Consider the following 22,710-nt stretch of genomic DNA (forward strand, 5'->3'; position numbering starts at 1 on the left):
CACACTCCCTTTTCAGGGGTGACCTCAAGCAATTTTTAGTTACACAACTTGCTCAAGAGTCATATAGTGGGCAGATAACATTTGTAGGAATCAAGCCCACAAGTGGTGCATAATTTAGATCTTGCAGCACATGGTCTTAAAATTCTGTACCAAACTGCCAGATTACATAAAAAGTTCTATTGGGTTTTAGAAAGGGAACCCTCTCCATAAATTTCTTAAACTACTGGCTTTGAAGAGTTATCCAAGTTAAAAAAATACATAAATGCTTTTATTTTATGGTTTATAACACTGAGACATCTGGTTAGTTTCTTCCAGTCCCCAAATATTGCAAATTCTAGTGGATACAACGCACAAGAGCCTAGCGTTTAGAAACACTGCAAGCTTGCATAGTATCTGATTTCTGCTATCATCAAAAAATCACTAAACAAAGCACAGATATGACAATTTCAGTGTTTATGCAGACTTGCCCAAAGGAATCATATGGAAAGGGTGATGTGACTAAATTCTCTGTTCTCTCTGCTAAGCATGCAAATTACTAGAAAACATAAATAGTCTTGACTTGTATTTGAGTAAGTCTTAACCTCCTCTGTAATTATGGTGATCACCTGCAATCATAAAGCTTTCAAGCATATGCTTTCAAAACAGAGACTCACATTAATTTTTAGTACATACATTAAAATAGTTACTTCTGTAAATCTGACTCACCAACCAATCCAACATGTAAATAAAGAACTGCTTCATTGCTTTTTCTGCTATAATAAAACGAGGACATAATTGACATTGCCACCACTTTGTGTTGCATGCAGTATTTAAGTACAGTTCAACTTACATCGTGTAATGAGTAAAATATATAAATAAATAAATGACAATAACTTTCCTTACTTTATAAGCAATAATTCTCTTTAGTAAGTTTTTTATATTTCATTTTAACTTAATGTTGTTGTCTTCCTACTCCAGTAATGAAAACTGAAGTCAGAAGTGTTCTCCTTCTCTATTTTTAAGGCAGAACTGATGATGATGACAAAATAATTCTGATTTGTGTGTGTGTGTATGTGTGTGTGTGTGGGGGGGTCATTTTCATTGCAGTTTTTCAGGTGCATCTCCTTTCCCCAGGTCTAGCCAGAGAGTACATAAGCTAGCAGAACCTCCCTCCACAGTTGAGTTTGTACTAAGCATGGTCTCCACCTGTCAACAGGACTGGATGTTTCTCTTCCTTATTTTATGGTTCTGCAAAGACTTATCAGTGGAAGCATTCAATTCTTTTTTTATTCTACAGAGTACCTCCACTGTCTCAGAGTTGGTATGTTACCTTGTTCTGAGAGATTTGCATAATAATAAATAAAAACTTAGACATTTAACCAAGAGCTTGAGCTTAGCCTGCCTCTATAACCATGACATCAGAAACTAAAAATAATTTGCACTCTTGTGTAATGCTGGAGTCACACCACCTAAATTCTTCAGTCCTCAACAGAGAATCACACATCTGTGGGCCTGGGTTAGCAAAAGCCTGGTGCAGCTCTTCAAGATGGAAATCGCATGAGTGACACAAATATATAACACATCACCCTTCAACACACTGCAGCGATATCTGCATTTTGATTACTATGTGTATGGCAGGCAGATTTGGTAGTTAGTCAAGTGGCAAGTCTTGCAAGCATTCAAGTTCTACCACACACCAGTGCACATAAAACAGCCTGACAATACAGCACACAGCAAAATCTGCATGGCAGAAGTCAGATATGATGAGGCCAACTTCCTGTTCAGCAGTGAGAAAGATACAACTCCATTGACATCAAGCGCAGGTGAGTGGATTGGTCACTAGCATGAGTCTGAGTTCTCTCTAAGAGATGCTGCTGCAATGAGTTTTATTTGCACTGCCTAGGCCTTTGATTTCTTTAGAATGAGTTATAGGGGCATGCTAGGGAATCATCTCTTCATATAAACTGAACCAAAGATGATAAAAATCCTTATAGTAGTGAAGAGAAGCAATGAAAAGTCATGGTAACAAACTGCAGAGCAAGGAAGATTCGTTGGTATCTTTAGGGCTTTTCTTCTGGAAATAACTCTTGTGTTGAAGGAAACAAAAAGAATGGCGTAAGCAGAGAAAGGATGGAGTTCACGTGCATCCAGCTCTCCCACCAGTTCCACTGATGCTAGCTTCTCCAAGTGCATTTCCAATAACGCTTGGTTTATATCATCGTTGTTTGTTTTAAAAAATTACCATGACTGATCATGTGTTTTGATTTATGTCTTAGGTTTCTCCGATTCCCAAAAAGGAAGATGTAATCATTTTTTTTTTTTCTGTTAGATTCTCATCTGTCCACTTCTCCTTCTTGAAAGTTTTGACCTGTTGTGGAGAGGAAGAAAATATTAATATCACAGCAAGATGCATATTTTAATAAAAATATGCATATTCTCTACCCTATGCAATCATCTGTAGCTGCTGTACGGTGATAATAGCAACATCAAAAAAGATCAAGTGCAATGACGTTCTGCTGCAAAAATATGCCTCTGAATGTTTACCAGGTGTAAAACTTTAAAGTGACAGCATGCATTTAGAAGGCTGTCATTGGTACCACATATACAGCTAACTGCTGCTACTGCCTCGCCATATCACTGAACAGACAGCAGGAAGATATCCTCTCAGATCTACTACTACAGTGACATACTTGCCTCTCGTTTGATGGCTAAGGTCATTAAAGATTATCTTTCTCTTCCCCTCTCCTTTCTCACTTGCTTATTACTATAGGACTCAGTTAGTGTCTCAGCAATATTAGGTCTGCCTTAAGCTTAGTATTATATAGAGTTAAAAAAATGGATATTTGCCTTTCTTAGGGGTATCATTTTTTTCAGGCATTCCTTTTTGTTGCTGTGATCAGGACAGTAAAGCTAAATTCACATGAATAGGGTAAATCACAACAGGCAGAATATTAATTTTCATAACTAAGTAGGACTGACTGGGTGTGGCATATTGCAAGCTTCTATCACCACTCCCCTAACCATTTATGACTGATAGCAGTTCTTTAAGAAAATGTAGTCAAGAACATAGTTTCTTCTTATATCTGAAAAGGTATACATATAAAGGAGAAAACGAAGAATTGGGGTGCACTTCAGAAAAGGATAACAATGGAAGTGCAATGTTGTCATGTTATCATCATATAATTCTGGCCTGCCCCCCCCCCCCCCCCCCAATACTCACACTTATCTGCTGAATATCCATTTCTGATCTTGTGAACATTAGCTAGAAAGATATTTGTACATTCATGCAGTATATTTCAGTTCCTAAACATAGACTTAAGCAGTGACGTTTTATAGCTAGGATGATGTCTACACTGTACACTTTTCGTCTTCACACACTTGTTTCAGATTTGACTAGGAAGTCAGAAGTGTGTGTTCATGTTTTCAGGACTACATTTGAGTGAGACACCTGAAAAAGTATTGACAGCAAAATGGACTTAGTATTATGAAGAAGCTTCAAATAGGTATGTCTGGAGACTTTTCAAACATTGAAAGAATAAATGCTGCATCTCTTATCTGACTTCAACAGTGGTAAAATGTTATCCTCGTTGACAGCAAAGCTTCTATCTCAGAGGATTTGGCTGGCAAAATTTGGAATTCCCTTCCTGCTAACATTACCCTGCATACCACCCTATCTCAATTCAAAATACCTCTCAAGGAGTATTTCAAGTCTCAATGGATATGTCCCTGCTCCAAGCCTGACTAAATCTTTATGCATACTGGTGTATCTATCCTATGTCTGTAAGTGCTACTCAAATATCTTTGTTAAGCCAGTTTAGAAGATTGTTAGACTGTACAAATTTAAATGTACTAGAATAAGTGGTATATTTCCATAAATTTAACTAGGCTGTAAAATGTGTTATATTTGTATTATGTTATGATTACTCCTGTTCAACATGACATTATGTATACCTTTGGAGCTTTTCTCCCCAGGCCTCTGCTGAAAATGGACATGTATCCAGTCGGAGTCGGACTATCCCGGTCAACAAATGTAAAATAAATAAATAAATATATTCTAATTCTGAAGGAAACTGAAGGACACTTGTATCGAAAAGAATCCTAAAAGTGCAGTTACACATTTAGGTTTGTTACTTTGAAATTATGTACTGAGTTCACTGTGTATTGATTGCATGGGGCTGTAAAGTGGAATATGGCTCAAAGGTATCTATGGGAATTTGTACCATGGTATTTATAAAAATGGTATGTAGAGGCACGCAATCACTCTGAGAACTATGTTTACTATGCTACGGTTTAAGATTGTGATTCACAGAAATGGATCTATTTTTTTCATGGCAGTGGATAGATTGATCCTTTTTTATGAATTGCACACAGGAGTGCATAGCACCTTGATCCTACCTGTGGCCCAACAAATGCTATGCACAACTGTCCAGCACAGAAAAGCTATGTTTCCATTTCTATGCCACTGTCATGCATGATGGTGAATCATTAAGATTTCACAATTAACAGGCATGCTGGCAGAGAGATAGTAATGAGGGGATTGGTGCTATATGCTCTTCCACTGCTGAGAGCTTGGTAGGATCATTCTGTAAGGGAGAGGTACATCTAATCACAGTATCAGGGTAGTCAGCACCACACTGAGCTCTATTGCTATTAAAGGTAGGTTTTTTTAGCTTTACTAGGCAAAGGATTTTTTTGAGCTGATATTTTGATCAGTCCTATATTCTTGGCAGCAAAGTACAAGAATTAGATGGCTGTGCTACTGTGCAGCACCATGATTGTCCATGCTTGGAGTCTCATGGATTATATCAGGGTTGGTGGTTATAATGGCTAAGGTGTTTACTTTGGAGTCACAAAGTACAGGGTTTGATTCTTACCTTTGAAAGGGAAATTGGCTAGGCTTAAAATGGCCTACAAGGACAGCTATCCTATTACTTATCAATATATGAGACCAGCAGGTACTACAATAGTGCTGTGTTTTTGAATAGCACATGGTTGGGGCAGGGTTGTTGGTCATTTGCATTTGTGCTCTATACACAGAGTACTGTTGATTCACAGTGGGATACCATTATGTCCAGTAACTTACCATATTGTGTACTATATTTTGTAAACTGCCAAGGGTTTTTATAAGGCAGTTTATGGTGTACCAGTCCTACTCAATGGCACAATGTTTTCCAGTAGCATAGGTCACACTGAGGGGACACTGATGGAAGCTGCTGGGAACAGTAATACTATGGAGCTGACAATGGAGGATACTGAAGTCAGCAGCAACAACAGCAGTGCAAAAAAATTTAAAATGAGCTACTAATGAGCTTTCACTTAACATATTCCCCATAATATTTCAGTGTGAAAAAATTTCAATAACTGAAGGAAGTCCACTGTTTATGGACAAAAGTGCTTTACAAATACCGTTCAAGTCCTATAGGTTCACCAGTGCTGCACTTCTCTCTCTCTCTCTCTCTTTTTTTTTTTTGCATGTTTTAAAAATTTTGTGTAGATATATATGTACATGGCAGCAGTTACTTGCAATGAATGAATTCTCAGTGAATCACGTTATGTTGATCACCATTTCTCGAATCTCATTTCATGGAGTGCAAGGAACCTGGTGAGAAAGACTTGCTCCCCTACTGGACCCTTGTTAATAAAGCCTGTGCCCTGTGTTTGATAATGCAGGATTCAACAAAAATGCATTCTAAGAAAACAAATGTAATTGTGTGCATATACATATATTTGCAGTCCTACCAGTGCAAAGCCTGGGAGAGGCATAAAACATGCACAGATTATTTTTAGACTGAGAAAGTGCTATCAGGAAGTAAAGATATCTAGTGGGGAACAAAGCTTATTACTCAAGGGAATTGTGGTTAGGAATAGAAATAGGAACTGGTCCCTTTATCTTTCCCATGGGTTCATAGGTAAGTACTAAGCTAGATGCCCCTGTGGGCTATTTTAAGGCTTTCCAATTTCCGTCTTGAGAATCAATCCCTGTACTTCTTATCTGAGAGCTAAACACCTTAACCATGCATTCACATTTTAAAATTGATTGATTTAATTGCCTATTATGGCTTAAAAGCAATTAACAAATTCTACTGTAAAACTGCATTAATACTTTGCAAATTCTAAATGATTGAAGCATAAAAGTTAAAATTCAATCATTGTAAATTTGAGTGTCTACAGTCCACAAGAAGGGTCACTTAAACCCTACCCACCCTTTTTCTACACCATCTGGTATGTCTTTGTGTTGTAAGTCCTAATAACTTTATTAATGTGACTTTAAATGTACATTTTTTTTCTTGAATAGTTATGTACCTTTTTATGATCCTGGTCAAACCTGAAGAAGATGCTGTAGTAGGATGCAGCTACCAAATTACTAATGCTGACATATTAATATTTCAGACTGCAACATCATTGCATGCATACAGTGAGTCAGTGGCCTTCCACAACATAAGGACAGTATCTGGAGCATAAATTAAAAAATAATATTCACAGCTTTAGATCTGGATTCAGCTGTACTGCTACATTTTCTTCATGTCCTTGTAGTGGGACCAAAGCATAATTTTTTTACGAATCTGCAATTGTGTTTGTAAATATGCAGATATTCACTCATCCATTCTCTTATTACCCACTTAATTCAATTCAGGGTTGCAGGTGAGTCTGAGCCTATCATGGGACTTACTGGGTGCAGTGCTAAGAAACTAATCCCAAATAGGTAACAGCCCATTTCAGGATGCATGCATTCATTTTGGGCAGTTTCAAAGAATGAAAATTCACTTATGGTGAATAAGGGTGTGGGAGCAAAGTAAATTACCCAGAAATCCACATGGATATAGGAGATGCCTGCAGACACTGCACAGAAGACACCCGAGTCAAAGAACAAACTGGGTGGCCAAGAGCTGTAAGACAGCAATGTACACTTAATGCTTTAAATTGTTGTATATTATGCTACTTAATTCTTTTGTATTACATAAAAGCCTGATGAAGTTGATTAGATTCTAAAAACATACATTTGGAAATCCCACCCAAGACTGATTGTAATCTTGATTCACACCATTGTTTCAACCTCAGTTATCAGGCTTTCCCTTTAAAATGATTTGTTTTTCTGACAGTGAAGATAAGTGCTGATTTCTACAGATCTTTTCCCCGCATTTATAAAGTTAAGTACTTTCTGTCATTTCTGCATAAAATTAATGTTACATAATTTGTCGGTTGTGAGTTTTACTTCTTAGGAGATTTCTTCTAAATCCAAGGATTTACAAAAAATCAAAACGCTTCTTTCTTGGCTAACTGCCAACTGTCCATTTTTTAGTTAAATTTCAGATGTAGATCGCATCTTTTCTCAGTTTCAACCACAGTACTTAATTTCTAATCAAGTTATCTTTGGTCACATGCACTATAATTTGAATTTAGTGTTCTTTCTATGAGTAAGGCAAAAAAGTAATCTTATCTTGGAAAAGCCCGTTCTACACTGAAATGCTTGGAACACCTGCATATTTTCACCAATTGTGATATACATAAGACCATTTCCTGTGCTTCTAAATATAAGGTTTCTGAAAATCTCAGGAACTAGCTTCTCATTTCTTCAGAAATTACAGTAGTCATGTTTCTTGTGTAAGAGACCAGTCCTGGAAAATTTGCATTTTCTCCCTCAGTTCCTCTCTTAGGTTTCCAAATAAGCTGGCAGATAGACTGTTGGTCTAGACTACATAAGAACCAAATATTGAGCACATAACTGAAGAAGGATTTGTGGTTGCCTTTGTCCTCTGTCGTTAGTTCTTAGCATGAAACTTGAGGAAGGAAGCTTATAAGTAAACAAATATGAAGGGAGCTTTGGAGTAATAAAATATATATATATATATATATATATATATATATATATATATATATATATATATATATATATATATGTTATTCTTTGAAAAAATGGTTGTAGCTTGGAATGGCTTCCCAGCTCAGTGAAATATGCTAAAACTATTCACATGACTTTCAAATATGTGATATTATGATCATTAAAGAAAGGATAGCACAGAAATGAACAGATGTTTTTATACTAGTCAGGGAATCTGACACGGTAAGTTTCTGAAATGAATGGTACTACTGCATTTACACATGCATTCAGTAGCTTAGCTTAATGCATTAGTGACTGCAGCAAGGAGCTTACTTCAGTAACATGGAGATGTGATTTTTTTGGGAGTGAGTCCTTCACATTGGGAAGACCTTTTCTTTTTGGTCCTCAACTCTGGGTTGAGAGGTGGTGCCACTGGGGAACAACACACACACACACACACACACACACACACACACACACACACACAATATAATCACAACTAACAAGCCCACAGACTCACATTTTTGACCACTCACTTCTGACCCTACCTACACAATACCCATCAAATATACCTACTTGAACACAATCCACAAAATTCATTGGTAACTTTACGCATAAACACACCACTTTCTTTATGTAAGAGAAAACACTTATTATAGTAGTGAGAACAAACCTACCCCAGCAACGTATTTGATGAGAGTGTGCATTTGATAAGTAGTGCAGGATGAAAGGGCTTTTTGATAATAAGGATGACATCCTTTAAGAAAATTCCATGTCTAGAAGCAAAGTGTTGTAAGTGAAATATCTGTTTTTAGGAAAATAACCATTCCAACAAATCACACTACAAAACCCAATAGAATAATGAAGTTGTTTTTGCAAGGAACTGCAACTCATGCGCCCCTCAGATATGGGGGCTTGATCTCCATATCCTCCATTCTCTATATACACTACCACCATGGTTACACAGACTCAGAGAAAGGGGGGAGGGGGGTCAAGGAATTTACCTTTTCACACTTCTCAGTGCCGTATGACCTTGCACTAGTACAGAACCTTTTCCAAAACAAGCTCTAAGACACCAAGATGTTCGGAGTATGAGAAAGTTATCTGAAAAAAGCAATATTTAAAATAAAATTGGAACACAGGATAACCTGCAGTGGTCCCATCATGTACATCAGTGCAGGCACTCATCTAGAGAGGAGGTGAGTTGCATTTAAGATATAAATGCATATTAAAGGGGAAGCAGAAAGAAAGTTCAGAAGGTGTCATCTTTTACTGTAACCCATCTAAAGTATCCAGGAAGGCATCACAGCATGACTAGGATGGCACTTTAAAGTGGCAGTTAAGTATTCCTGTAATCTACAAAAATAATGTCTGGAATGTGGAAGAAACTGTCCCACCTCTTCCCCCAAAAAGTCAAATATTCAAGACTGATATTTTGAAAAACAAGCAGTACAATGTCTTTAAACTAGAATGAAGCCAGGATTACCATTCATTCAAATGATGTGGGACACAACCAAACAGCCATCTTTTAGCTCATATAAAGTTTTATGTGTACTATGTCCTAAAACAACAGTATATCACTGATATAAACTACTAAAGTGCTGTTAACTGAGCAAATCCATTAGCAAAACTATACAGGATAAAAATCAGCAACATTTTGCAAGAAAAAATCATTTTTATTTATATAAATCTTCCCCATCCTGAATGCTTGTTGAACTTCATTTTTGTACCTGTTTTTGCAAGTACTGTTATTTCTAAAATATTCTGAAGCAAAACAGCAGTGTGTTTTATGCTATATACATACATCCATAAGCTCATAGGAGGTTACTAGGCTAATGGCCCTGGGGCCCTTGCAAGCCTAGCCAAGAGTTTATCCCCAAAAAAGAAACATCAGTCAGCACCTGTCACCCCTGTCAATGAGAGACACAGGTGTAACCCCTGGGACAAATTTACGATTTCCCATCCACTCGTCAAGTCTGCACTTGAAGAGGGTCAGCGAGGTACTCTGTTTGACATGTATGGGAAGTCTATTCCAGAGACGGGGCAGCCTCTGGGAGACAAAACTGTCTTTCCAGCAGGTTTTGTTGGTGTTGCATATTAGATTTAGGCCTTTTGAGTGGGTAATGCATAAGGAGTTAGACTTATGAATATGGAGCATCTCTAGTTGGGCAGGGTCCTAGATTGCCTTCTTGGCGAGATACAGATCACCTCTGAGCAATTTGTACAGTACTGAGTAGAATGATAGTGATTTGAGCCTGTCCACATAGGAGAGGTGTTGGAGGTCATGGATTCTCTTTGTGAGGTATTTCTGTGGCCTTTCCAGTTGGTGCAGATGTCTGGAGAGGTACATACCAAATGGGGCATTATACTCAATTAATGGCCTAATGAGGGAGGAGTATAGCGACGTAATAACCTCCTTTCTTCTGGATGCAATCCCTTTACTTATGAGATGAACCAGGCAAAAGGCTTTTCTGACCACTGCAGCTACATGATGCTTGAATGTGAGATTGTTGTCAACCTGAGTACCCAGGTCTCTCACCACAGATTGTGTGCTTAGGGGGTTGCTGTTGAAGTGGTAATCAGTAGGGGCCGTGTTTTTGCCGAATGGTATGATGATACTTTTTTTGTGTTTAACTTGAGGCCATTACTTTGGCATCAGTCATTTGTTGCTGTGAGACCCTCTTGCAGTATGTTAACATCATTTGGGGAGTCAATGGCAGCACCCAACCTACAGCCATCGGCAAACTTGGGCAGCCACAGGCCTTTTGTCTTTGCCTGGACCTCTGAGAAGTAGATGCCAAACAGTAGGGGTCCCTGGACAGATCCCTGGGTAACCTCACTAGTGACAGGTCTGCTATGGGAGGTGGATGCACCTACTTTGACCTTGTTGGTCCTATTGGTGAGCCAGTTGGCCACCCACCTGATGAGATAGGGATTTATGCCAAGTTGTGTTAGCTTTTCAATGATGCCTGAGTGGAGGATAGTGTCAAAGGCCTTGGCCAAGTCAAGGTAAGCTGTATGTACGGACTTTCCCTCATCCAGGGCCTTGATGACAGTCTCAAAGAAGTCAACCAGGTTCAACAGGCAAGATATGCCCTTGACGTATCTGAACTGGGTGGGGTCAAGTTCTTGGAAATTGCCTATGTCCTTGTTTATGAGATCCATAATAATTCCATGGCTTTACAGATCAGACTTGTCAAGCTAATGGGGCAACAAATTCCAGAGTCAGTAGTGGTGGCACGTTTGTGCAAAGGGATGACAATGGCAGTTCTCCACTCTGCTGGAATAAAGCCTGTACTTAGGCTGTGGTTGAATAGGGTGCTCAATGGCGAAGCTAGTTCTTGCTGGAGATGGTACAGAATTCAGCCTGGCATACTATCAGGTCCCATGGAAGTTGTGTTCCTTGCCTTGGATAGGACCTTTAACACTTGATCTATGGAGATGTGAGGTGTGGGACAAGTATTGGGGATGTCAAATGGGCCTTTGGGGGAACAGGAGGGGTGAAGTTTGCAATGAATCTGCTAGCAGGTTGGCTAAGTCAACAGGATCAGTGTAAATAATACTATTAAGTACTAATTCGGAACAAACCTGGGCTTTGCCATGGAGGTTCTTGACATAACTGAAGAAGGCTTTGTTGTTTACCTTTGTTTCAGAGGCTAGTTCTGATTCGTAAGTGGCTTTGGAAATTTTCACTAGTGGTCTAATTTGCTTGTTGAGGCTAAGGAGGGAGTTTTTCCAATTTGGAATTTGCTCCTTTTTACCCTTGGACAACAGGTTCCTCCTTTTGTTGTAAAGCCTGTTGATAGAGGATGTCTACCGGACAGGTTTGTGATTCCTTGAGGAGCAGGTTTTAGTTCTGTTGGGTATGACTGAGTTCATGCAGCTGTGCAGGTGCTTGTATACTGCACTGGTGTACTGTTCAGCATAGTTGTCTGCATCCTGTGGGGGGGTGGGGTGGTGTGAAGCTACTGATACCCTCCCTTAGGAGGATGTAGTCAGCTTTTGAGAAGTTTTTAGTCTGGTTATGGCTGGGGGGTGGGGTGGGATAGAAACTTCGAATGAGACAGACCGATGATCTGATCTCAACAGGGAAGAATGTACTATAGGAGTGGTGCAGCGGATTTGTCTTTTGGACATTGTCTAAAAAAGGCACAATGCGGGAGGCAATAGCCATGGCCAGGATCCAGAACCCAAGTTTGACAGGTGGAGGCCATCTCTGGCAATGCATCGTGGCCTGTCAATCATGTCATCTCAGGCAGCTACCGGATCTCCCTGGAATGACAAAAAAAAAGGTTTCCATGCCAAAACCTGAGAACATTCAGTGAGATACTTTTTTAAAACAAAAACACAAAGTAAGATTTGGATGAGCACTGGCTGAAATGCCAAGATTGCTGAAAATCAGAAAAATCATAGTCTTTTCATGGACTGAACTAAGTATATATCAATGTGAATGCACTTCCTTCATGTCTGTATCAGGAAATGCACTCTTAATGTCAAGATCAAAGCTACAGACTCTACATTTTCCTAGCTTCATATTACATCCAAATAGGTGAACCCCAATTCCATTATATCAACATTCTTACACATGATTATTTCAACTGTGTTTTCATATCTTTTAAAATAATTCTGCTCTGGGTGACACCAAAGTAAATACAGGTGGGAGTCAATCAGTCCTGCTAAGCAGTGAAACTATTTTGCCTTACTGCTTTACTAGCAATCGCTGTTGAGGTGTATTCTGTATCTTCTCTGCTCTGAAAGACAACTACAGGACCAGACACCTTTCAAATATTTTTAGAAAAACAAAACCACTTTAACCCCTTTTCTGACTTCTCTGGTAAATTCTTTTAAATAACTATGTTGAACCGTATTTGTGATTTAGCTCATAGCTCTGTACATACCTGATGGTACCAGCTAACAGTGGATTGAATGCATATAGCCAGTCATGCATGTCCTTGTCACTATTTGCCTGCAGAAGGATCCCACGATGCTCTGTACACACAGCAAACGTATTTGGACTCTAGAAGTAAAACATAATTTCAGGGAAAGTATCAATAAGGAGAGTTAATTGAAATCCAGCAAAGGAAGAAAGTTGTAGCCACAGTGGTACACTGCAGCTAATAATAAGCTGACATACCAATATATATAACACTGAGGATTCTGCTGAATAACCATTTCTTCTTGAGTGGGGCACATATAGAGAGGTTACTTGAGTTACCTATGTATTGTCTTAGCCAAGATTTGTGGGATCTGGTTAGGAGCAATCACTTATGAATCTTTCTGAACCCATCTGGCACAGCTTGTTGTGTCAATACTCTTCACTTTGCATAGTGCCAGCTTCTTTTCTGCACATGACTATACATCATGGAAAGCTGTGGTTACACGTGCCACTATATGAAATTCATACTAGACTTTGCATGATAAATGGTGAATTTGCTAACCAGCTTAAGCAAAAGATCTGTTTAATAACACTTTGACCAAAAACTGCTGTTCAGTTTTCCCTTTAGTTTTCATTATTTTCAGGACAGTAGAAAAAAAATTGCATTCTGAACAAGCAGAGATCCAAGAATCCACATTTTATTACAACAAAAACAGGGATATGCTTTGGTCTCAACATCACCGGCACTTCAGACACTCATTACAAAGAACCACACACGGGTTTATAAGATCAACTAGCACCTTGCATTAATTAAAGAATACAAATAAAATAAAAATCAGTGCTTTTGTGCAATTTTTAAGACAGATTTGAAATTAAGGTATCAATTAAGCCCACTGGAACATTAGTGTTCAACAAAACTTGTTACATATTTCCTCTGTGGTCTAAAAAAAATAAGCAAAGTACTCCTGCTAAACCTAAAACACAAACATCTAAATGTAAAACAAAAGTATTTTAAAATTAGAATGCACAGCAGAGAGCTTATAAAAGGTAGTTCTTTTGTCCTTATTTAGTACAATATCAGAGTTATACTCATAAATATGTTTACTCAAAGATCTTGCCATATGTCCCACACAAACTGAATGACAAGGAATGCAAGAAGCTGCATGAACAGCATTAATGACAACCATTTGAAATAACATGGGGCTTTGTAGCTTTCCTTTGTGCAGTCACAAAAAAATTTCAAGCTTCTTAGTGACACTTCAGCATACAGGTTAGTTACTAAGATAAATGACTGAAACTTCACTGCACAGACCAGCCTCAGGATTCATGAAGCTTGTGCCAGGCTCACGCATAGCGTAGGTGGTATAACGCCAAATATGGCTGCCAAGCGATTCAGGTATGATCCAATTCCACGTGCACTACCAGCGCATGCCAGATCTGCGCAGCCCTCGGCACAGGTATGCTAATCACCCCATGCGCAGTACTGCACCATGCAAATGAGGGTACATAGCAATTCATGAAGTGGTGCAGACATAGTGTAAGCCCACAGAAATGTAAACAAAAAAAAAACGGTTTACATTTTTCCAAACAGAACATCGGAGCTATGAAAGCAGACCAGACTCATATATTACAAAGTTAACATATGCCAATGGCTAAATATACAGCCAATGGCATAAGAAATGATGCATAACAACAACATTTAATGTCATGTCCACAGTAACGCAAAGTACAACCTCAGGGCATGTGTGCGCAAATGGGAACACAAGGAAAATATACACAAATGTCATAAAATCGCAATGTAATACAAATCATGATTTCACCATAATACTCAATGGTATGCATGGTACACCACAACCAAGCTGCAAGGGTTGCTAAGGGTCTGTGACAGTGTTCGGCACGGTAACTATGAATTAGTAGTCAATGCAATGCAAATGAGGCAAGTAATAGTGAATCGCTGGACTAAGGATGTACTATACGGCACAGCGCTACAACACCGAGGAGTGGTTTGGAGGTGTACATGACATCAGCAGTGGGGTGTGCCACCATAGCTGTAAGCACATTGGAGCAATGCAAATCCGGCCTGCACGTTGCTAAGCAAAGCCACAAGATAGGGGTGGGGATGTAGGTATAGCATCGTTTGACTGAGAACACATATGGTGCCCGAAAGCGCATGTGTACGCGGATGAAAACATGCCCGAAACCTGGTAAGTGGACGCACGCGCCGCACACCATAGCTCTAACAGAAAGGTTAGGGGAAGAAAATAAGGAAATGCCGCAGTAGGGTAACTGGAGTACAACTGAGCAATTAACACCTATTAACTCACAGTGGGCAATCGACGGCAGCTAACAAGTCTGCTTGCAGCAACTTGCAGAACAGGATAGGGGAGGTGTCGGATTGCAAAGAAAAGAGAACTGTCATAGCAGAGCAAAGCAAACCTGCAGTAGATCAGCCATAGAACACATGTCGTAAGATAAGCCAGGTTTTGGAAAGTACAAATGAAAGCAGGCTGCTGGATGCATGCCAGAAAATGGGAGGGGAAACGTTAAGAAATGTTAAGGGAAGGGCAAGAGGTAATCCACGGCAGCCAAATGTAATTCAACACCAAAGGCACCACAATAGCAGTACCTGTGGTAAAACACATAAGATACCCTGTAGCTCCGATGGTACATACACACCCTATGACATCATCAGTGTTCACAGCACAATAGTATAAAGTGTGAAGGCACCTCACATACACCTGCATATTCCCAAACACTGCACCATCGGTGTAAACAGACAGGGAACTTTTACAATGTACATGTTGGGAGCTGCCATAGTTGTGATTCATCACCATGTGTTAGAGACTGAAGGTGTTGTGGAGGATGATGCTGACAACCACTGCAGGCCCCGGAGAAGGAGAAGAGTGTTCAGACACAGGGAACCTACCAGGGGCTACATGATCTGGAGATAGTAGAGCGTTACAGGGTGGACAGGGATATCTTATAGCAAATAGTTGAGCTGTGCTGGCCACACCTGAGATCCAGAAACAACAGAGGGGGAACCCATCCCAGTGGACACGAAGGTATGTGTAAGCTTGCGAATACTAGCCACAGGTACCTTTCAAAGGCCAACTGGAGATATAATGGGGATCTCACAGGCATCAGCATCCAGGGTACTACACCAGTTCCTGGATGCTATGTTACCACATGCCAATGAGCATATATACTTCCCCCGAACTCAGGAGGAGCTGGCCAGCAATATGCGTCTCTTCCACCAGGTGGCACACTACCCAGAGATACTGGGTGCGATAGACTGCACGCACATACATATCAAGTCACCACCTGGTGAGCATGGTAGGTGCTACATAAACCGCAAAGGATACCACTCCATCAACTGCCAGGTCGTGTGCAATGCCCAGGGCATTATTATGGAAGTGTGTGCTGGCAGCCCTAGAAGCTACCATGGCTCCCACATCTGGCATGCCTCACAGCTGTATCAGGTATTTGTCGGGGGGACATCCCACATGGCCACCTTATGGGGGATGCTGGCTATGCACTGGAGCTGTGGATGATGACTCCCATCAGAAATGCACACACACCCATGCAAGAACGTCATAATGAGGCACACGCACAAACCAGAATCATCATTGAGCATGTGTTTGGGATGCTGAAATCACAGTTCTGTTGCTTGGACATATCTGGTGGAACCTTGCAGTACTCTCCAGGCACATGTGCCCACATCTTCATAGTATGTGCCATGCTACATAATATGATCCTGCGGAAACAGCTGCAGCAGGGACATAATGGTGAAAGCCCTCACAGCCCACCGCAGTTGCCAAGGCCATCATAGGCACAGAGGGATTCAGACCATGAACACCCTGTGCCAGCCCCAGTAGGCAGACAGAGGTGTGCCCAATATGCCCATGTCTTGGCAAAGAGGGAACGTATAGCACATACACTGACAGTGTAGGCCCCTACTGACTGACACACCTCTCCACCTGCACACACAGTAAACTGGATGGCACACACACATGACCACCTGTAAATTGTAATGTATAGGTGGCCTACTGTGTGAATCTTACATAGGCAGCCATCAACCACTGTGCACACAACAGCTATTGGAACAAGGAATGTCAACACCTGAACAGTACATGCACCTAACAGCATATGTTGATACTGTATGTATAGGTTCCTAGGTACATCGGTAGGTACATGCCCGATTGTCAGAGGCCATTCATCAACCGAAGCAAACAGTGTCTGCTGTTGCCACCACATCGATTAACCAACTGTCCCTCAGTGGAGCAGAGCCAATTGCGGGATCCATGTGTTTAATCACTGTTCCCCACACACTCTGCATGGCTTACCTGGTGTGTTAATGAGGGGCTCCATATAATGTAATCAGGGATGTAGTGGCAAAGCATGGGGAGTACCCATGACAGGTATCTGTCACCTAAGCATGCTCCACCTATGGTTTTGTGAAGGTGTAGCACATTATAGAGTGTGGCTCACTGTGACATACATTACCAATGCTGGAGCACATCCATTAAACATCACTTGGACATACCATTAATAGGTCTCATCCATATGTAAACTAACTGAGTTACACATTTGATTGCAGTATGGAGTAACAGCCGTAGTACAGTCCACATACAAAACACCATAATGTGTGTACAAATCCCAGATGCCCAAGTGGTAAATGCACTGACTGTCGTGCATGTTCCCGGTCCCACGTCCTGCAAGGGATGTTACGTAATCTCGAAGGCACAAATAATGGATGTTGGATGCAGTTCATCAGATCAGGTTTAGCACATGTCAGTGGGATTATGCGTTGGCAAGTGCTGGTAAGCGTCATTTAAACATGACTATATGGATATGTGTGAAACCGGGCTAAGCTTCTCTGAATATCGTGCAGATCACGGTCAACGATGTCCAGAACAGGTGAAACTAGCATTATTCACCCCTGTGCTAATAGTGCCTGCTCTGAAGGGTAAAACGACCACTGCCAGGAGTAGAACACGCAACCATGTACACAATCACCTAACACTAAGCTACCCGAGATGTACCAATGGCAGGTGTGTATTGTAACAGGTTACAACACAAACGTGCGGAGTCCAGGAAACAGTATACACCGACATGTACACAATGAAAGGTGTGTTCTCCCTCTCACTCTCTCTCTCTATATATATATATATATATATATATATATATATATATATATATATATATATATATATATATATATAAAATAGAGATAGAAAGGGTGATAGAGAGATATAAGTTGATATATACGTATTCACCTATATCTGCAAATATATAGATAGGTCAACGACAGGTACACAACCATGGAGGTACAAATAAATAGGATACTACCAACTATCGAATGTGTCACATACCGACACCCGTAATCACAAAGCCGAAATACCACAGTACTGGAACACTAGAACCGAGAGTAATATTATCACGATGTTAAGGGACATTTAGTTATCGCTGCCGGTGCTGCAGTCCAGGTAGGTATTGTGTTCAACTGTGTTTGTGATTGCTGTAGTCTGTGTATGTGTGTGTTGAGGGTGCCGTGTGCATTTCTGTGGGACTGTAATGTGTGTGTGTGTTCGCATCATAGTGCTAACTCAGAGGTAGATCATTATGGTAGGTGTGGTCATAGCTGGCCGTAGGCATATGGTTACCACCTGTCCCACTTTAAGAGGGACAGCCCCTCCCTGGGCAGTTGTGTCCTGACAAAAAATATTAAAAAGGGCAAATGTCTGAGATTGTAGGACATAATTATGTCCCATTTATTATGTAATAGTTGCATTAAATAGTTATGCCTGTATCTAAAATACGTAAATGTTACATGAAACATGATAAGTAGCTAAAGTGCTTCAAGAATAAGTATGTATTCAGGACAAAAGTATGTTCTATCCTGTGTACTGACCGTGGGTATGTGTCGGCCTGTAAACACCGATGTGTGTCCTGCAAATGTCCCACTATGGCCATTTGAAAAGGTAGCAACCCATGCCAAAGAGGTTCAGTCACCAACACAACTGCAATGAGTGCAAATATCTGTGACAGAAATACACGAGACAGCTGTCATTTAGTAACATTCCCTTACATATCGATGTATTTCTGGAGGTATTGAAGTATCAACCTCACCTGCATGCTATATAGAAACCAATTAACAATGGCTCAATGTATAAGCCCGTAACAACCATAGTTTCCCAGTCTACTAAATGATAGGACTTCAATTAGGGAAGGAGCCCACACACATATATGGAATATGTAGAAATGCAGTCCCCACAAACCTGTATATGCTATGTACACCCACCTACATCTTCCCCACACCCGAAACAATTGCAATACAGATTGTAATAACATCACAAACATCCACTCACTCAATTACATCTGCAGAACCGTTAACATACCTTGTGAGAGACACATTTGTAATGGCGCCATGTGAAATCGTAGCTGTTGTATAATGGAACAGACGGCGATGTTACAGGTTTTGTTTGCAGTAGTCCCTTATCAGACGGTTGAGATGACAGGTACACTCACATGTAGAACCACATACTCTAGCCATCACACACAATCCACGGGGGACATGAATTCAAAATATCCGTGTCTCTCCAAATAGCAGTTGCAATTCCTCACAACAACACACATACAGGCCGTCTCCCTGAAGGTAGGGCAAAAGGGCAACGCTCAAGTGGAGAATTCAATTATACGCCACTGTTGCCGCATAATTGGTGAATGGAGTAGCTGCACAGCTGATGTGCATGTAACAATTTACTCAGGAACACCAATTGGCGGCAGGATACCACATGTTACAGGTATCGATGTATATAAGGATACCTTGCCATACATTCAAATCGTATGCTCATACCATAGAACCGTTTAAACAGTAAAGGTGTAAGAGAGATATTTACGAAGACTAGGAAACAAGGTATGTAGAACACTCAGTACATCAGTGTATGTAGAGCCTGTTTTGTATTAATTAAAGTGTACGCAATGCATAAAGTGGGAAAAGGTATTATGTAGTGATGTCTTGTTGAGCATAGTAACGCTTGTAGAAATTGTGTGTCCTGCTGTGGGCCACAAGGTAAACATCTCATACACCACAAGGGATGCTACAGAAGGGCTTTAAACACAACAATTCCACACCACCCACCGTCAGTGGTAGGGTTTGTCCAACAAGTACGTGCCATAGCAGGGGATAGTATATGTTGATATACTGTCACAGTAGGCATGTGTATGGGCATATAACGAGAATAACATGCCTAAGGTGGTCCTGCTGTGCAAGTATGCTTTGCATTATGGGATAATGTTTAAAATATGTGTAATGTACAGTATTGTCAGTAGATATGTCAGATATTTTACACAGCATAACTGTTATATCATGCAAACAAAAGGTATCGTCTATTGGGATGTACAATACACAATAACAGGATACATATGGCTTGTAGTCACGGGACACTGTAACAGCATGATAGCTAACTGAAATGGAAGAGCTACTCAATTATCCATGCACAAGGGACATGTAATAGCTTCACAGGTTCACAGTGAGGCACTATGCTGTCTGGCCAAGTCCATGTGTAAGCCCAACGACAGTGTTTTCACTGGCAGCACCTCCCTAGGGTAGTGTCCTGTCTGTGAACAGCAGAGCCATGTGTTACTTGCACCTGTGTACAGTACAGCCACTGCAGTGATCCCTGGCATACATGTGTGTCTCCCATCCACCCATCGAGGTATCTCATGAAGAGTGCTAGTGAGTGTCCCTGCTTGATGTACATAGGAATCATGTTCCAAAGCATGGTGAGTGTCTGGTTCAGGAATGTATCCCTCAAGCACGTCCCACTCATTGTTGCGTTTGTGCACATAGCCATGAGCATGTTGCTCTCAGTGGCCTTTGCTTATGTTGCTTATGTGGAGTATATCCATAAATATTGTTGTGGACATGGGCCCTGTATGTTCAGCAGAGGTCACCCCTGAGTATGCAGTATGTAAATGTGTACAGTAGTGGTGTCCGTAGTTGTGCCGCATACGTCATCCTTCAGAGGTCAATAATCCTCATGGTGTGTTAATGTTGTGGTATGTAAAGCCGTTGCTGTTCTGTAAGGTGCACCCCAAAAGGGGTGTTGTACCCTTGAACGTGTGTCATACGTCAGGAGTATAGAGGTACAATGGGTGCCTTTGTTCCAGCTACAAACCCATTACAGATAAGGGTTGCCACGTAGAAGGATATCCACGCCACATTGGCAATATGGTTATCAAAGGAGTGGGTGCTATATACGTGTGTACTAAGATCTCATATAATGTCACATGTATGTAGGGGACTACCACCTATGTGATAGTCAGTGGGTGATTGGTGTAATCCAAAGGGGATGTCTATGCACCTTGTGTTATGCAGCTTGAGGCCATGTTATTGACATCAGGTATCTGTCACAGTGACACCCATATGGAGGGTGTCTGTATCAGCTGGTGGATCAATCATGGCTCCTTGTTTGCAGTCATCTGAAAACCTATTCAGGGAAAGTCCCTCTGTGCTAGCCTGTACCTCAGGGAAGCATATACTGAACATGAGGGGCCCTATGACCGAGGACTGTGGTATGCCAAGTGTAACTGAATTACAGTAGGTACCACGGTATGCTACCCTCATTGTGTGGGTCCTGTCCGTGAGCCACTTTGCATAACATCCCAAGATGTAGGGGTCGATGTGCAGGTGTATGTGTATGTTGTCAATACCAGAATGGGGAACGGTGCTGAAAGCCAATGAGAGGACAATGTAGGCTGTGTGGACCCCCTTACCATCATCAACTACCCTGGTAACTGTATCAAAGGAGTCCACCAGGTGTAGGAACCATGGTCTGGCCCTAACAAATCCAACCCAGGTGGCATCAAAGGTCTGGAGGCCACCAATGTCTCTGTGAATGACTTCCATGATGATGTGCCCCACAGACTTGCAGAACAGTCCAGTCAGGCGTATAGGGCAATAGTCCCTGTGGTTCATTGTCGAGCCACCAGTGTGGAGTGTGATAACTGTTGCTGTGCACCATTCAGGGGCCACAATGTCTGATACAAGGCTATTACTGAATCTGGTGGCCAAGTGGGGAGCCATGTCGTTCTGAGGTTTGTGTAAATCACAGCCTGGGATGTTGGACGGTCACATGGAATCTGTGTTCCAGGCCTTAGAGAGTGCAGGTTGGAACTGCGTAGTTGTGACCGCAGGGACTCTGCATTGTTCCTGTATGGATTTTGGCCCTTGTAGGGAGTGAGAGGGTGTGAAGTTAGCATTGAACCTATCTGCCAGGATGTTGCCAATAGCAGTCGGTCTGTAATGTTCCTGCCTAACCGTTGTAAGTCAGAGCAGATGTGGGTATTGCCATTGAGTACTGACATACCTCCATAATGCTTTGTGGTAGTCCTTGGAATGTGTCGCAGTAATGTTTACGTAGCTAGCTTTGGAGGATGTGATAAGGGATCCCGGATTCCTACTGAGGCTGACCAGTGAGCTACCCCACCCATGGTATTGTACTCCACTTTGCAACAGCCTCCACCTTCTGTTGTACATTATGTGCATGGAACTGGACCCCCAGAGTGGTGTCCATTATCTGGTGGGTACCATCATGGCTCTGTTTGGGAAAGCATGATCCATGCAGTCGTGTAAGTGCTAATGAAGTGCACTGGTGTATGTTTCAGTGTTTATAAGTGCATTGTCCATCTGCACGGGTGTCATGACGTTTACTACCGCTGTCATAAGACGTCTGAAGTAGGCATTGTAGAAATCTTGTACTGTGTATTCCATGAAGGGTGTGGTGCCGGGATGTGGATAACAAGGGTGATTAGCATATGTTCAGAAACTACCGAGGGAATAACCCCAGGTGTGGAACACCAGTCACATGTTGGTAATGTCCATGTCTAGGATATTGTTGGTCTTGGTGGTGGTGTGTATGGGTTGATCCAGCCGAGTGGAGGTTATGAATCCCAGAAAGCATTGGCCTAATGTGTCTGTACATGAGTAGGTATCCCAGTTAAGTGTGGGGTAGTGTCAGTCTCACATCAGTAG

The 22,710-nt window shown here is 41.2% G+C and overlaps 1 protein-coding gene across 18 annotated transcripts in view; it reads right to left on the minus strand.

Annotated features, from left to right (window-relative positions):
- Window positions 1-242: 242 nt before the first annotated feature.
- KIF1A (kinesin family member 1A) overlaps window positions 243-22,710 on the minus strand; it is a 2,189,582-nt gene continuing 2,167,114 nt past the window's right edge. For all 18 annotated transcript variants that reach the window (XM_044071047.1, XM_044071036.1, XM_044071035.1 and 15 more), the window contains 2 exons: window positions 12,697-12,815; window positions 243-2,347 (listed from right to left, as the gene is read on the minus strand). In XM_044071047.1, coding sequence (XP_043926982.1) covers window positions 2,305-2,347; window positions 12,697-12,815 — 162 coding nt within the window. In that variant the 3' untranslated portion in view covers window positions 243-2,304. The remainder of the gene's footprint in view (window positions 2,348-12,696; window positions 12,816-22,710) is intronic.

This window comes from Protopterus annectens, chromosome 5.part0 (assembly GCF_019279795.1).
Source record: "Protopterus annectens isolate FY-2018-M chromosome 5.part0, PAN1.0, whole genome shotgun sequence".
Lineage (NCBI taxonomy): Eukaryota > Metazoa > Chordata > Ceratodontiformes > Protopteridae > Protopterus > Protopterus annectens.